The sequence below is a fragment of the Malania oleifera genome, chromosome 1 (genome assembly GCF_029873635.1).
Source record: "Malania oleifera isolate guangnan ecotype guangnan chromosome 1, ASM2987363v1, whole genome shotgun sequence".
In the NCBI taxonomy this organism is placed as follows: domain Eukaryota; kingdom Viridiplantae; phylum Streptophyta; class Magnoliopsida; order Santalales; family Ximeniaceae; genus Malania; species Malania oleifera.
In genome coordinates, this window is record NC_080417.1 from 80,068,453 (window position 1) to 80,085,270 (window position 16,818).

The 16,818-nt window shown below is 36.4% G+C and overlaps 1 protein-coding gene across 3 annotated transcripts in view; it reads right to left on the bottom strand.

The window, feature by feature from the left end:
- Positions 1-16,818, bottom strand: part of LOC131155886 (KH domain-containing protein At4g18375-like) — a 69,273-nt gene that overhangs the window by 11,307 nt on the left and 41,148 nt on the right. For all 3 annotated transcript variants that reach the window (XM_058109345.1, XM_058109342.1, XM_058109336.1), the window contains 2 exons: positions 2,633-2,688; positions 2,445-2,544 (listed from right to left, as the gene is read on the bottom strand). In XM_058109345.1, the coding sequence (XP_057965328.1) occupies positions 2,445-2,544; positions 2,633-2,688 (156 nt within the window). The remainder of the gene's footprint in view (positions 1-2,444; positions 2,545-2,632; positions 2,689-16,818) is intronic.

Here is a 16,818-nt window from a genome sequence, read left to right on the forward strand (position 1 = left end):
ACAATGCCTTAATTTCTCTAAATCCTAATCTATGACCTACCTACATCTGATTCATTTGCAAGAGGTTTCTGCGCTTATGGAAGGGATTACACTAGATGATTATGTCCAGCAACATAAGATTATTATTGACCAAGCAAACCATTATTAGGTGCATTTCAAATGCTAAATTTTTGTCACACATTTGACAATTGTAAAACAGATTCCCCAGATTGAACAGTAATGGTAATCTAGGTTTCAAACCAACAATTGAAGGTCTATGTTCTAATTGCAGCAATCAATGTTATAAAAGGCGAGGGCATAAGGCAAAGCATTTGAACCCTTACGAGGCGAGGTGTAAGCCTTATGGACTTGGGGCACAAGCCTTCTGAGAATTTTGTTTTTAGATAAAAATTTGTTAATAAAAATTACATATATTTTAAAAATAATAAAAATGAAGAAAATCATAAACATAATGTACAAAAAATAAAATATAAGTTGCAAACTACTTGTCGGCCATTCAAAAATTGGTAACTTGAATTTAGTATGCAAAATATGGCAAAAGATAGTTATAACATAACAAAGTTCAAATTATTTTCAAGATCTAAGATTCAGCTCTCAATTATTATGCAAGCTGAAGGAGAAATTGAAGATGATGTAATGCATAGACTTAAAGCAGGTTGGGTAAAATGGAGACATGCTTCAAGGGTGCTCTGTGATTGTAGAATACCCTTAAAATTGAAAGGAAAGTTTTATAGGACAGCTATAAGACCAGCTATGCTATATGGATCGGAATGTTGGGCGACGAAGAAACATAATATCCAAAAAGTAAAAGTTGTCGAGATGAGAATGCTTATATGGATGAGTGGTATAACATTAAAAGTTAAATTAAAGAATGAACATATTCATGGTAAGTTAGGTGTAATTCCTATAGAATATAAGATAAAGAAGGGACGACTCAGATGGTATGGACACTTGCAACGTAGGTCACATAGTACACCTGTGAGGAAGAGTGACTTAGTTACTGTGAGGGGCAGTAGAAGAGGTAGAGGTAGACCTAAAATAATTTGGGAGGAGATAGTAGGTAAGTATTTAATATCCTTGAATCTATCAAAAGAAATGGTCCATGATCGCATAAATTGGCGGAAAAGGATTCGTATAGCTGACCCCACTTAGTGGGACTAAGGTTTGTTTTTTTTGTTGACTTGTTGTACTTTCAATATAAACATGGAGTTAAATTTTTCAAACCAAATCTAACTTGAGAATCCCACGCCTAAACTGCGTAAGCCTCGACTAGAAAGGCACAAAAGGAGTGTTTTTTTGTACAAATGCATAAGCCTCAGCATGCAATGCTTTAGCCTTTTTGGGATTTGGTGTTTTAGGTTGAGCCTCAATCAAGCCTTTAAAAAACATTGGCAACAATTAAAAGTTGAGGTTTTAGTTGCAACTTCCACAAAAGTACATAATTCTTATCCATAATTATAAATGTGTATGTGTATATATATATATATAAAACAAAGTACGGTATTTTTTTCATAATTAGCCACACGCACACACATACATCCCCCCAAACACACACCACAACCACCACCATCAAGCCTCGACTCCCAATAGGTAGGTCAGCCACATGAATCCCTTCCCACAATTATTCTGCATGATCTAAAGCAACATTCTCTAACAAATGGTGGGAAGTCAAATCCTTACCATCACAGTCAAAGTTAATCCAGGTCTACCCTCCGCCTCCTACCACTCTCAGTAACTAGCTCACTATTAGTAAGTTATTTGGCCTACATTGCAGTTGTTCAAATTATCTCAACTGCCCCAACACCCCCCACCCCCAAAACTTAATCTTCTACAAGTGCTATGTTGAACTTACCACAAATATGTTCATTCTTTAATTCATCTTTTTTATACTGCTTACACACACACATAGAGAGAGTAGTTCCCAATTTGGAGTCCTAATTTTGTTACAAAAGTTTGGAATCCTCTTCCTTGTAGGTCAAAAAATAGTTTAGTCTATAAATAATTGTACAGATTCTTATTAAGAATCATATTTAAGAAATAGTTTAGATTACAAATAATTGCACAGGTTCCCATTTGGATTTTATTCCTTGAAGAGTATGTAGTTTAGTCTATAAATAATTTCCCATGCTAGTTATTTGCCAAGTTTAGTCCATAAATAATTACATAAGCTAGTAATTTTTAAGGATTTTGATAATGAAATTTCAGTTTTTTGGCGAGGCGTGTATGCCCCATCTCTCTCCGTTCTGTGAAAAATCATATTCTAAACAATACGCAATTCTAGAACCCTAACCCACCACAATTCCTTGCAGGCAGCCAAAGGAAATTCAATTTCACAAGCTGTCCTGCATCAATGGCATCATTTTTCAGGCAGGCAGAAAAACACATCTTCCCTTGCTATGAAATGTCTTCATTCTATTACACTCGAGATTATAATTAAAACATACCTCACCGATATTTGGAATGTTGCTCCCTCCTGATCCAATCACAGGACCTCCTGAATTATTTGGGATTTTAACATCCATGGGGTTGTTGACATTTGGGTATCTGAAATATGGAAAGAAAGTGACCATCTTAGTAACATCAATATGAGAATAACATTATAGGAATGAAAACTGGTGGCAGCATTTACTACCCAGGAGCAGTTGGTGGGACTGGATAACTGTGACGCTCATATTCATGTCCACCGCCCTTTAGGGGAAAATAGTAAACAAAAAAAAAAAAACATTGTTAATACATGACAAACATATGGACATATCTTCATAGTAAGGCTAACCAAAGATAAATAAGGAGAGAACATATTTGTTTTTTCAACAAGTCAAAAATATGCATCCAGCCTTAGTGTTAACAATTAACTCACAACAAAATAAATAAATAAAGTAAAACAACCTCAATAATATTTTGGAACAATCTGCCTAAGAAAACCAATACTATCACCAGACATACTATTAATCTTCCTACATAGATGATGAAGAATGAATGTACACATTGAAACTAGCTTCTTGGAAGGTAACTCAAGTCCTTTACACCACTGTATAATATCTATCAGCATATATTAAATCATAGCCTTGCCCAACATAATTAATGAGAGCTACAAGCTAAGCACGCGAACACTGAAATATCCATTTCATAAGGCTGAAGATTATGCAACTTGTCAAATTTTTTATATCATCTTAGTATATGTAGAAGTTATCTTCGCTAATTATGTAAAAGCATCACCATGCATTTATCAATTCTTATATCATGATCTGATTATAGTGACCATGCCTAAAATTTAGGTTTCTAGACTTCAGGAAACACAAATGGCAAAAACATCATTAAAAAAATAAATGAAAATTTTGACTTATTTGTATTCAGAGCCTTCATAAATATATATATTTATTTATTTATTTTGCATTCACCACATATATATAATTATTAATTATTTTAATTTTGCATTCACAGCTTGCCTGAAGCCTGAGTTGACTGTTACTGCAACCATAACAGCTAATTGCCCTCTAGTAATTTGATATAATGTCCATTATGGAAATTTTGTGACCAGTAGAACAGTGTGCCCTCACTAGTAACAATCACAGTGAACAGCACAGTTGATCCTTTCTCCCAAGCAATATGTGGCACATAATTTTGATGCAGTCACCCCATTACTGCAACAATAATGGCTAATTGCTTTCTGGTAATTTGATATAATGTCCATTATGGAAATTTTGCAACCAGTAGAACAGTGTGCCTTCACTAGTAACAATCACAGTCAACAGCATAGTTGATCCTTTCTCACAAGCAATATGTGGCACATAATTTTGATACATTCACCTAATGCATGCATTTAGCCCTTCTATAGAGTTCAGGTTACAAAATAAAAATTTCAATCAGTCATTGCCTAGGGTGCAACATTAACCCAAGTAATGCCCATTGGTCGCAGAAATTGTCATTCAGCAACACAACCCCAGTGGGAAGTTTCATAATGAAATACTGCACTTCCACACACAAATCCTGAGACCATCAAGTTTGAAGCAATTTCCCTTCACTAGAAAATGACTATGACCTAGATTTTTTTTTATCAGAAAAAATAAAATATATTATTTTAAGCCATTGAGGGGATACCAGCCCATGGTACAAAACATCAGCCCTGTCGAGTGTCGCAAACATCAAGGATTACAAATAATTAACAGTGTTCCCACTAAGCCAGCTGGAGATAGCAGTAATCCATTGGGCTTTGCAGATCTGAAGCGCAGTAGATAAATCTTTTAAGGCTCTCTTATTTCTTTCTTTCCAAGCCCACCAAAAGATGGCGAGAGGGATGAGGTTCAAAGTCTTTCACTTCTCCTTTGTGTCTCTGAAGCCTTTCCAAGCCCAAATCTCCCCTAACTGAATTTACCGTAACCCACTGCTGCCCAGTCAAGGAAAGAACCAAATTCCCCAAGTTCCTTGTCCAGGGGCAGTGGAGAAGAATGTGGTTGACTGATTATGCATCAGCCATACAGAGAAAACACCAATTTGTGACTGTAAGCCCTCTTTTCTGCAAATTGTCGAGGGTTAAAATATTTCCATGTATGGACCCCCAAGCAAAAAAGGCAACCTTTAAAGGGGCTTCCGTTCTCCAAATGTGAATCCAAGGGAGTTAATGCAATTTGTTCCCAACTATGAGAGCTTCTTATAAAAATATTTAACAGAGAAACCACCATTTCTGTCCAAAGCCCACTTTGGCTCATTGGGGAAGTTTTGGTGAGAGAATTTGTAAATAAAAGGAATGTCCCAGAAAATTCCCTAATCAGTGATTTGGAGATGACTGATAACGGCATTTCTGTCACAAGCCAAGTTGTAGATGGAAGGAAATGCAGCTCTAAGATTATGGTTCTCACGCCACACATCATGCCAAAAGTAAACATTGGCCCCATTCCCCACTTGAAATGTCACAAGTTGTAAAAAATCATCCCATTCTAACATAGGACGAGAAGCTATCAGAGCCATGTCGTCCAGCACCTCTTCCTCTGCTGGAACAATGTTCAATTATTCTCAAAACCAAGTACCCATCTTCGAAGGAGAAAATTATGGGTACTGGGCTGATCAAATGAAAATTTTCTTCATTGCATGAGACTTATGGGAGATTATTGAAGAAGGGTATGATGATTCAACTTCAGCAAATGATGATTCATCCTCTACAAACATAAGCACAGCAACCTCATCTTAGAGATCTGCCCAAAACAATGCTCTTGCTTTGAGTTATCTTCATCAAGGGATCAGCAAGACCATCTATCCCCGCATCTTTGGCATTCAAAAGGCTAAAGACGCATGGGAAACACTGCAGAAGGAATTTCAAGGAAACAATAAAGTAGTCTCGATCCGACTACAATCTCTTTGGAAGAACTTTGATTGCTTGGCAATGAAAGATTCTAAAAGCATCAAAGATTTTTTCTCGAAGGTTTCTGAAATAGTCAACCAAATCAGAGCTTATGGTGATCGGATAAAAGAAAAAAAGATCATTGAAAAAATTCTCAGAAGTTTACCACCAAAATTTGATCATGCAGCTACAGCAATTGAAGATTCAAAAGACCTCTCAATTATGACCATGTTTGACCTCTTTGGTTCTTTAGAATCACAAGAGGAAAAAATTAAAAGATCTTCAAGTCAGCCCTTGGAGCAGGCTTTTCAATCAAAGCTCAATTTGAATTGGAAAAATCAAGAGAGGAAGGGAAATTTTCAGCAACAAGACCATTCTCAAAGAGGCCAAAGTAATCAGTCCCGCGGTCGTGGAAGAGGCCATGGCAGAGGCAGGAATTCTCAATATCAAAGGTTCAGCAAGGACAGAATTGCATCATATGCAAGAAGTCAAAACACACCTCTGCTGAATGTTATTCAAGGTGTAAAAGAAGCAAATTTCAGCAAGGAAAATGATGAAGAGCAAGTGTTTCTCACTTGTCTCAATGCTGAAAGCAACGACGACAAGGTTTGGTACCTTGACAGTGGCTGCAGCAGTCATATGACAAGTAACTGTGAGTTATTTGTTAAAATTGATGAATATGCTTCAAAGTTCATTATTCTTGGTGATGGGAAATTTGTAAAAGTTGAAGGAAAAGGTGTAATAGCAATGCAGTCCATATCAGGTGAGCAAAAATTCATCCATGATGTTCTTTATGTCCCAAGTCTTGCTCACAATCTCTTAAGTGTGAGGCAGTTAATTCAAAGAGGATATCAAGTCCATTTCGAAGGAAATGAATGCAAAATCATAGATAAGAAGAAGAACTCACTGGTGGCTAAATTTGAGATAACTCGAAACAAGGTTTTTCCACTCTCCATCAACTACACAAGTCCAATGGCTTTGAAGAGTGAAATTTCATACGAATCTCAACTATGGCATTTCAGATATGGGCATTTAAATCATAAGGGACTGCACCTTCTCAAGCAAAATGATATGGTTCATGGTCTTCCCCAAATAAATCAAATTGAAGGAGTTTGTGAAGGCTGTATTTACGGGAAGATGCACCACCTTCCTTTCCCCAAAACTTCTTGGAGGGCCAAAGCTCCTTTGGAGCTTGTTACAAGGCCAGATTGGTTGCCAAAGGTTATTCTCAACAACCTGGAGTTGATTTCAACGAGACCTTTGCACCGGTTGCAAGAATTGAGACAATTCGGCTTGTACTTGCAATAGCTGCCAAATTGGAGTTAAATGTGTATCAAATGGATGTTAAATCTGTGTTTCTCAACGGAGAACTGAATGAAGAAGTTTATGTTGAGCAGCCACATGGATATGAAGTGAAGGGCAAAGACGAAAAAGTGTACAAATTTAACAAGGCTTTGGCTTTGTATGGCCTCAAACAAGCTCCATGAGCTTGGAACAATAAGATTGATTATTATTTTCAAAATTCAGGATTTCAGAAAAGCTCTCATGAACCAGCTCTTTATTTTTTTTTTAAACTAATTTCATCATTGTTTGCTTGTTCGTTGATGATTTGATTTACTTTGGAAGCAATCTTCATTTACTTGCTGACTTCAAGCACTCAATGATGAAAAATTTTGAGATGACAGACTTGGGATCATGAAGTACTTCCTCGGGAAGCAAGTTAAGCAAGGAAGAAGGGAAATTTTCATTTCCCAAGAAAAGTATGCAGCTGATATCTTGAAGAAATTTCATATGAAGGACTGTAAGACTGCAAGTACTCCTATGGCTCTAAATGGAAAATTAAATTATGATGATGGAGCTAAGAAATTCGACGAAAATCAGCATAGGAGTTTAGTTGGATCCCTTATTTACTTGACTCATACTAGGCCTGATATTACACAAGCTGTTAGTATGTTGTCTAGGTTCATGCACAGCCCAAGTGTACTTCATTATGCGCAGAAAAAAGGGTATTAAGATACCTTAAAGGCACTCTAAAACTTGGACTGAAGTACAGCAAAGATTCTAAGTTTGTTTTGACCGGTTTCACTAACAGTGATTGGGCAGGATCAGTTGATGATCGAAAAAGCACATCAGCATATGTTTTCTGCCTTGGAAATGGCACCATTTCATGGTGTTCAAGAAAATAAAACACTGTTGCCTTGTCATCTGCAGAAGTAGAATATATTTCAGCAACAGAGGCTGCTTGTGAAGGAGTTTGGCTGAGGAAATTACTTAGTGATTTAGGGCTGAAGCAAGAGGGTCCTACAACCATTTATTGTGATAATATGTCAGCAATAACTCTAACTAAGAACCCAGTTTTTCATGCCAGGGAAAAGCATATTGAGGTCAGACATCACTTTATTCGTGACCTGATAATGAAGAAATTCAGCTAGAATTCATCAGCACTAATGAACAACCAGCAGACATGCTCACAAAACCTATTACTACTGAGAAGTTTTTGAAGTTCAGAGACATGTTAGGACTCACGGCTTTAGAGGGGAATTTGTGAGAAAGCCGCGAACCTACTGAAGTTAGTTAATTCAGTTATTTAGTTGAAAAGTCAGCAGACAACTCAGCTTACAGTCAGCTGAACATTCAGCAATAAAATTATTCAGTCAGCAAGTTGCAGCCAGTGTGATTCTTATTCAAAGTTCAGTTCAGTTTTTCAAACTGGAATACAGCTGTCATCCTTTAATAGCACAGGAGTGAGTTATTTAGTCTAGGTTCTTGTCATATTCTTTGCCTTGTTTCTAGGTTTATTTAATGAGTTGTTAAGTCCCTAGAATATTAAAAATTCCCATCTATTCCCCATGTACCCTATAAATAGTGGCCTTATCCCAGTCATTTTAAGTAGTGAAAAAATAGAAAAGAATCTCAAAAATCCAGCAAAAAGTGCTGCAGCACTGTAGCTTTTATATATGTAATTTCTTCATCAAGTCAGTAAATTAAAGAGGCATTTTTCAGTATTTTTCTTCTCTGTTTTTTCTGTTTTTCTATTCTTCTGTTCCAACAGAAGCAAGACCTTGGGAAGATCCATGTTGGAGACAACCTAAGAAGAATTGGATTGATAATTGTTGGGTTTGATTAGTATTTTATTATGTATTTAGTTTATTAGTATAGTATTATGTGTATTTGGGGGTCTTGTTTGTAATAGTTGTGTAAAATATGGGTTTGTTTGTAATTCATGTAGTTTTAGGGGTATGTGTGTAATTATATGTGTTTAGGCTTTCTTATAAATAGTGTGTGAAAGCCATGTTGTAAGATAGTTTTTAATGAATTTGAATTAGAATTGAACATGAGTTTCCCCCCTGGTATCTCCTCTCTCCTCCCTTCCCCTCCCTTCCTCTCTTCTATTTCTTCTAATTTCTCTATGGCTGCAGAACCTTGATGCTGCCCCTGCATCATTAAAATTCCACCTCGAATTTTGAAATGTTGGAGGATCAAAATGGAGAAACAATTTGGACTTTTCAAAAGCCAATGCTTGAATGAGGCAAGAAATCATGTTCCATTGGCAGCACCATAAACTTAGACTTGAGAATTAGCATCAATGAACTCATTAGGGATGACAAACTCTATAACAGGAATGTTTGAAGGACTTTGGATGTTTCCAAACACTTCCATTGCCTTGCTTGTAGTGTCTTCAATTTGAGTAACTTTGACATGATCACTAACCTCAGATTTTTTGTCCTGGTCGGTTGGTAAAGCAGGGTTCAAAATGATTTTCTTCCCATTTTAGTGGAAGACATATGTGTTCCCATGTCCTTGAGTTGCACCCAAATCATCCAATCAATGAGAACATAGTACATGGCCAATGTTCATGGGTATGATGTCAACTTAAACATTATCAAAATAGTCACCCATTTGGCTAGGAACTAAAAATCTTTCACAAACATGTACAGTAATGTTGTCAATCCTAGATATCTCGTAAGGCAGTGGGTGAGGTTCCGGATAAAGTTGCATACGAATGACTCCATCTCTAGAAACCACATTCATAGGACATCTTCCATCAATAATGAACTTGCACATATTTCCTCCACACTTAGAAATCTGTGGAAATGCTTGAAATTCTGCCGAAGGTATGGTAAATTGCATTCCTTTGTCCAAAAATTTGTCACCATGTTGTTGGATTTAAGCATATACATGCTGCAGCTATATATATCACCAACAGACCTTTAACACAATTTCCCACAAGCTTTACTCCCAATTTCTCAAAAACTATCTCCAATTCACTTTGATATTGGTTGTCCTGCTGAAATGAAACAAATTCACAAAGAAAACTCAAAAATTACAGCTGAAAAACCTGATTTTTAGTGCTGGCAGTGACAATTTCTAGGGTTTCACGCCAAATTATCACCCTTTCTTGCAATATGTTGTGTCCACAAGCAAAATATGATCTCCTTGCAGATCAAAATATTGTGGATAAAACCCAAGATATTTTGGCTAAAGCAATTTTTCACGAGACAGGAAATGCAGAACACTGGAAGTTTCCGAGTCACAGGTCGCCAGCTCGTAGGGAACATGCGCTGTCAGTGAGGCACCTCCAGCGATGAAACTTTGGTCGAGGGGAGATCAAGGGGTGAGGACTTCAGCAGTGGTGGCAGTGAGTTAAAAAAGCCACCAAATGTTAGGGATTCAAGGTGGTTGACAGCTGGAATCCTTTTGGCCGGAGCGTGAGACTGTTCCAGTGATCAGGAAGGCGATGAAATTATAGGGGAAGGGGCATCGGAGAGTTCTGTCTTTGATGTGTGGGTGGTGTTGCAGGATGGTGGCTGGAAAGTAGTGTTTGAGCAAATGGGGACATGGGTGGAACTTCAGAAAAAGATCTGAAATTGCAGAACTGCTTTTAGGTTTTTTCTTTTCTTTTTTAATTAAAATTTCAGAACATAAACGAAGAGATGAGAGAGTAACAGAGAAGGAGAGATTAATGGAGATAATGGAAGAAGAAGAAGAAGAAGAAAAAGAAGAGGGGGAGAAGAACGGGGCAGAAGAGAAGAGAGAAGGGGATGATGGGGGGATTGAAATGGAAGAATGGAGATCAAAGTTGGGCTCTGATACCAAATAATGCAGGAGCAGCATCAAGGTTCCGCAGCCATGGAGAAATTAAAAGAAATAGAACAGAGGAAGGGAGGAGAGAGGAGATACCAGGGAAGAAACTCACGTTTAATTCCAATTCAAATTCATCAACAACTAACTTACAATCAAGGACTTAAATTTCGGTCGAAATGTCGAAATTTGGGGTCCCAAAAGGAAATTGAAATAAAAATTTAGTTTTGCAGAAATTCGACCGAGATTTTGGTTGTTCTCCTAAAATTTTCTGGAAATCATGGGAAAAAATATAAAATAAAATTGAAGGGGGAAATTTTAGCGCTACTCTCTGCCTTTGTTTTGTTTTTCCCACATGATTTTTTGGTTATTTTTGTGCAACCCGTGAGTATACAGTGGAGACTTGAGAGATTTGACTCAAATCTCAGTTCAGTACTTCATTTACTAGATGAGTCGTGACAAAGAAAAAAGAGATCTTGCAAAGACGCTATGCAGATGCAAACCAGCTATTGCACAAATTCATCAAGAGGTTGAAGACCCTACAGCTACCAATGGAAATGTCCACACAATAATGCAAACAAAAGGAAAAATTTTTCTACAAATTAGTTTGTAGCATGCATTAAGATACATACCTCAAGGTCCTTGAAAAAAGGCTTCTTCTTCTTCCATCTTCCACCTTCAAACTTGAAAAAAAAAAAAAAAAACCCTAGATTTCAGCTGCCTCCTGCCTCCACCTTCACACTCTGAAGATCCCTAGCCATTAGCTCCCCTCTAGTGTTCCAACCCTTTGACCCTCTTCCCCTAGCCTTCAGCTTCACCCTCCACCCCAAGTCACAGCCAGCGGCAGCACCTCCTCCCATTGCTGCACGCAGAGCTGCGAACACAGCCAAGCAGTCGAGTCCACGAGCAGCCAAAAAACTAAAACAAAAACAAAAAAAAAAAAGGCAAAACTGGTTTTAATTTTTAAATTACTTATATTTTTTTGTTTACTTAAAATCTCCCTTCTCCCCAATATATTTACGAGATTGCCACTCCTTAAATCCCTATTCTCTATTAAGTTATTAACCTCTCTCATTTACCCCCTTAATCCTAGATTAATAGTAAATAGTAAATAGTAAGTTTGTAACTAAATAAAATTAAAGTAATTTACTATTTATTAGCTCATTATAGTATAAATTATTTCATTTATTTGAATAATTTATTTTCCAAAATTTATTACTTAGTAATTTTGTAAATTATCATTAATTATGTAATTTTAATTTAATAACTTAATATTTCTCTTAGTTATTAATTTATTTGATTTAGCATCTAAATAATTTTCTTTTAAAATTTTAAAGTAATTTAACACCTAATCATTAAAGTCTAGTAATTAAATAAATTAAATTAATTTACTACTTATTAGCTTATTATAGTTTAAATTATTTCATTTATTTGAATAATTTAATTTCCATAATTTATTAGCAATTTCGTAAATTATCATTAAATTTCATAAATTTAACGTTTGTCTTATTTATTAATTTTATATTGATAAAACATATTAAATAATTTCTTTTCAAAATTGTTCGACTAATTTAACACCTAATTATTGATTCATTGTAACCTCGTAGGAAAGTAAAATTATCTACAAAAATGTCTAAAGGAAGAAAAATAGATCCAGCATGAGAACATGGGTACACGATGCCCAATGTAAAGAATAGATTTATTTGCAAATTCTACGAAATACAAATGAAGAGTGGTGGTGCAACAAGATTAAAAATGCACTTAGAAAATTATGACCCACAACATAATATAAAATTTTGCGACAAAGTACCTCCAGAAGTTAAGCAGGAAATGAAAATTGTTTTAGAAATAAAAACAGCAGCTAAGGCAAAGAAAATAGAAAGAATGGAGGAAATGAAAAATGAATTGCGTGGGAACTTGATGCAACCACAAGAAATTGATGAAGAGGATGATGCTGATGATATTGCATACCCATCTGACATTTCTCCCTATAAGAGGTCTGTATACCGTCGAGCATTCTATGCTTCAAAACAGATGGAATGGGAAAGAGACTAATCTCATAGGTTTGCAAGTAGCCAACAAGGAGGTAGTTATGGGGCTGGTAGCAGTGGAGGGCGACATCCGATGAGGCGATCTCAAAGTGTGAGAGAGCTAAAAATAGAGCCATATATTTCAAAGCTTTCTCAATATTACAAGTCAGACGCAGCAAACAAAAGATCTTGAAAAAGTTATTCAAAGGAGGTAAAATAAAAGAAGAAATGAATAGGTTGATTTCAAAGCTTTTTACATATGATAATGTTCCACTTGAGAAGGCAAAATCATCTCATTTTAAAAACATGGTGTGGGGTTGCCAAGCAGCTAGAACGGGAGTCAATCCACTGACACCCTATGAAATTAGAACAAAATACCTTGATTTAGAGGTAAAAGAAATGGAAGGCCACATAAAAGAAGTGAAGAAAAGGTGGGTCACATATGGCTGCACTGTAATGTGTGATGGATGGACAGACCCTACAAAATTATCCATCATAAATTTCATGGTTTACTCGACAGGAATCACAATTTTTCTAGTGTCAGTAGATGCTTTTGACAAAGTAAAAGACCATGAATACATATATTCCCTATTAAAACATGTTGGGCAAGAGGTAGGAAAGCAACATGTTGTCCAGGTGGTGACTGATAATGGCAGCGCCTACAAGGCAGCGGGTCTAAATTAATGAAAAAATTCAACTTGTATTGGACTCCTTGCGGTGCCCATTGTATTGAACTCATTTTTTAGGAGATCGGAAAAAGAGAGGCAATAAGTACAGTGATCCTGCAGGAGAGATAGATCACTAATTTTTTATATAACCATAGATGGTTGCTTGCTAAAATAGGGGAGCACTGTCAAGGGATATTGTGCGTCCAGGAACCACACGATTTGCTACAAACTACATTGCCCTTGATAGCTTACCAAAAAACCAAATAGGCTTAAAATCTCTATTCACTTCTAATGAATTGCCTGAGCATGCTCTCAGTTAAACAAAATTGGGCAGAGAAATTGAAGGCACGATTCTTAACCATCAATTTTGGGATAGAGTGACAAACGTTTGTAACATTTATAAGCCTATATATCGAGTATTGCATACAGTCGATAGTGAAGTGTGGCCAACATTAGGAGTTGTATTTGAAGCAAAAAGGGTGAAGAAAGAGTCCATTGAAGTAGGTGCAAGAAGTGCAAGATGGGTTCTCAAACGACCGGTGGAAGAGAACCCTTGAACATCCTCTTCATGCAGCAGGTATAAAATATTTATAACTTTCAAAAATTCATATATCAAATTACTCATTACATATTTATATGATTAATTGATAGCGTATTTTTTAAATCCAAAATGTCAATACAAAAAGGTGTTGGGAAAGATCCTTATTTGCATGAGGTGTATTTTAACACCCTTGAGCCACATTCTTCTGGCCTAGATCAAATTGGAAATGAGGTGTATTTTCAAAATAAAAATAAAATAAGTCTTAATCTATGTTTAATTATTTAATAACAATTTTTTTTCAGATTATTCTATTTAGAGATGTAAAAAAAAGCTTCGGAGAAGCAGCTGCTAAAGCAGCTAGGGCAACCATGGCACCTAGTAAGTATTTATATATAAATGTACAATATAAAGTTACAAACTTCAAGTACAATCTACTAAGTACTAACTTAAATTCTTAAAATATCTTGCACAGTTGATTGGTGGATGATGTATGGATCAATTGTTCCAATCCTAAGGAAGCTAGCATTGTGCATTTTGTCACAAACTGCATCTTCATCAGCTTGTGAACAAAATTGGAGCACATTTGCACTCATTCACACGAAGCAAAGAAATAGACTAGCCTACACCAGACTTCAGCAGCTTGTTTTTTGTTATTACAACATGAAGCTTCGAACAAGAAATATGAAAATGACAAGGTGACTGAACAAGATCCCTTGAGCCTTCTTGACATATCAATTGAATTGAGTGACGAGGATGAGTATCCACTTTTTCAGTAGATTAGACATTCCCATCTTGATGAACAAGATAGAAGTCCCCACCGATAAATGGCCAAGCATGCACGAGATGACTTTAGCATTGATGTTAATCAAGTAATGATAAAGAAGTAATATCTAGCAGCGATGATTCACTAATGAATCTTGGGTCTAGATATGGAGCTTCATCCACTATGCCCCCTGGTAGTGATGATGATAATGACAACGATGATGCTGGTGGTGATGGATCTAACCCCAGCGGTAGTAGTGGGCAAGGTGGTGATGGTGGGGACTATGGAAGAAATGAGGGATGGCAAGATTATAGACCATAAGTGGAATATACACATCCTCCCCAACTAGAAGACGAGGGTTTATAAAGAGAAATGCGTCCATTTGATAGGCAGTACAGTCGTAGAAAGGGAAAAAGGAAGATGCATCAAATAAAAGAGGAGACCTTTTTCCCTTAGTTTGGAATCTATGAGTATAAGAGCAGAGCATGACTCTAATAGTTATAGTGGTTATCAATCTACATAAAACGATTCCTCATAATCAATATATGGCCAACCATTTTCGTATGCAAATGAGCAGGCACAACAACATAGAAATTGGCAACCACATACCTACGTATATGGACAAACAAGCTAAGAATATGGGCATGACCAGTATGCAAATGCAAAACAATTCTATGGACATACACAACAAGTAGAACCTGCAAAAAGACATCCTAGTACAAGAAGATCTTCCGGGCGACCAGAAATTGCCATGAATCAGATGACTATGGAGGAGTATGAACAACACATGTACACCTATACTCAATATTTTGGAAATTATATGATATGGAGTGATTATTGTAAACAATATATGTCATCTCGAAATCCCAATGATAGGGATAGGAGAGATGACTTTGAGCCACCAAGAAACTCCATTTGGTATTAGATTAAAAATGTATGAATAAATTTGTTGGCTTAAAACATCAAAGGAATAACTTCAAAACTTTATATTCACTTGAATGTTCTTCACTTCATAGCTTGTTTCGCGATATGCAGTTTAATACCCTGCACACTAAAAACTTGCCATATATGCATTTTTTTAATGTATTTTGATACCATATTAAGCATAATCATCTATTTTAATATCTCCTAAAGTTTTTTTTGAAAATTTCCATCATTTACTTTAAATTTCCGTACTTTCTTTAAATCAAAATCAAAATTTCCGAAAATTGAGACCATCAAAATCGAAATTTAAGTCCTTGCTTACAACATGGCTGTCACACACTATTTTTAAGAAGGCCTAAACACATAAAATTGCATGCATACCCCTAAAACTACATAAATTACAAACAAACCCATGCCTTACACAAATCTTACAAACAAACCTCCAAAATACACATAATACTACACTTATTAAACTAAATACATAATAAACTACTAGTTAAACCCAACAATTATCAATCAAATTCTTCTTAAGTAGTCTCTAACATAGATCTTCCCAATGTCCTACATCACATCCTTTCCTAATAAATTTCCAAACATCCACTCTATAAGAACATCTTCCATTGTGCTATCCAATCATTGTGCTCTAGCCCATATTTAGAAAAAATAATATTCCACCAAAGGTGGTCTTCCTCCTTCATGAATCTCCATAATCACTTCTGGAGGAGGGCTTTATTGAAAGTGAGGAGATTTCAACCCCAAACCTCCTAAACAAATGGGTTGTCTGACCACTCCCCATCTAAACAAGGTGGTATTTAAATTCCTACCTTAAACTTCCCCAAAGAAATCTTCTCTAAATTCCCTCCAATCTCCTAGTGACTGGGGCCAATAAGGGAAGCAGAGACATTAATTAAATTGGAAGATTTGTCAAAAAATGCTTTTGATAAGAAATTGTTTTTCCATCATGCCAATCTCCTTTCAAACTTTTCAATAATAGGGTCCCAGACTCCTTTATCTTTGAGTTTGGCTCCAAGTGGGAGACCAAGGTAGTTAATGGGAAAGGTTCCCATATTGCAACCCAAGAGACCAACAAGGAAAGCAACCCGACCCCCCCCCCCCCCACACCGGGGCGCAGCCCACAATGTTCTCCCCAATTGGAATAAGCTACTTTTTCCAAGGTTCACTTATAGGCCTGGGACGGCCTCAAACCCTAACAAAAAGCATCAAATGCTAAGGAACAATAGTTACAAAGGTGTAACTTATGCAACTGACAAATTTTCCTAATCTACGAAACTCTTCGAACCTGTTTACCAAGTCATGTTTGAGGATGCTCTAGTTAGCCTAAAAGAAAGCCAAGGAGAAACCATCTGGCCTAGGCCTTTTATTCCCATTGCAACTTTTAATAGCTTGGAGTACTTAATGTTTCTTCAAAAGGTCTCTCAAGCCACCATGCAATGGAAGAACTAAGGGATCTAAAA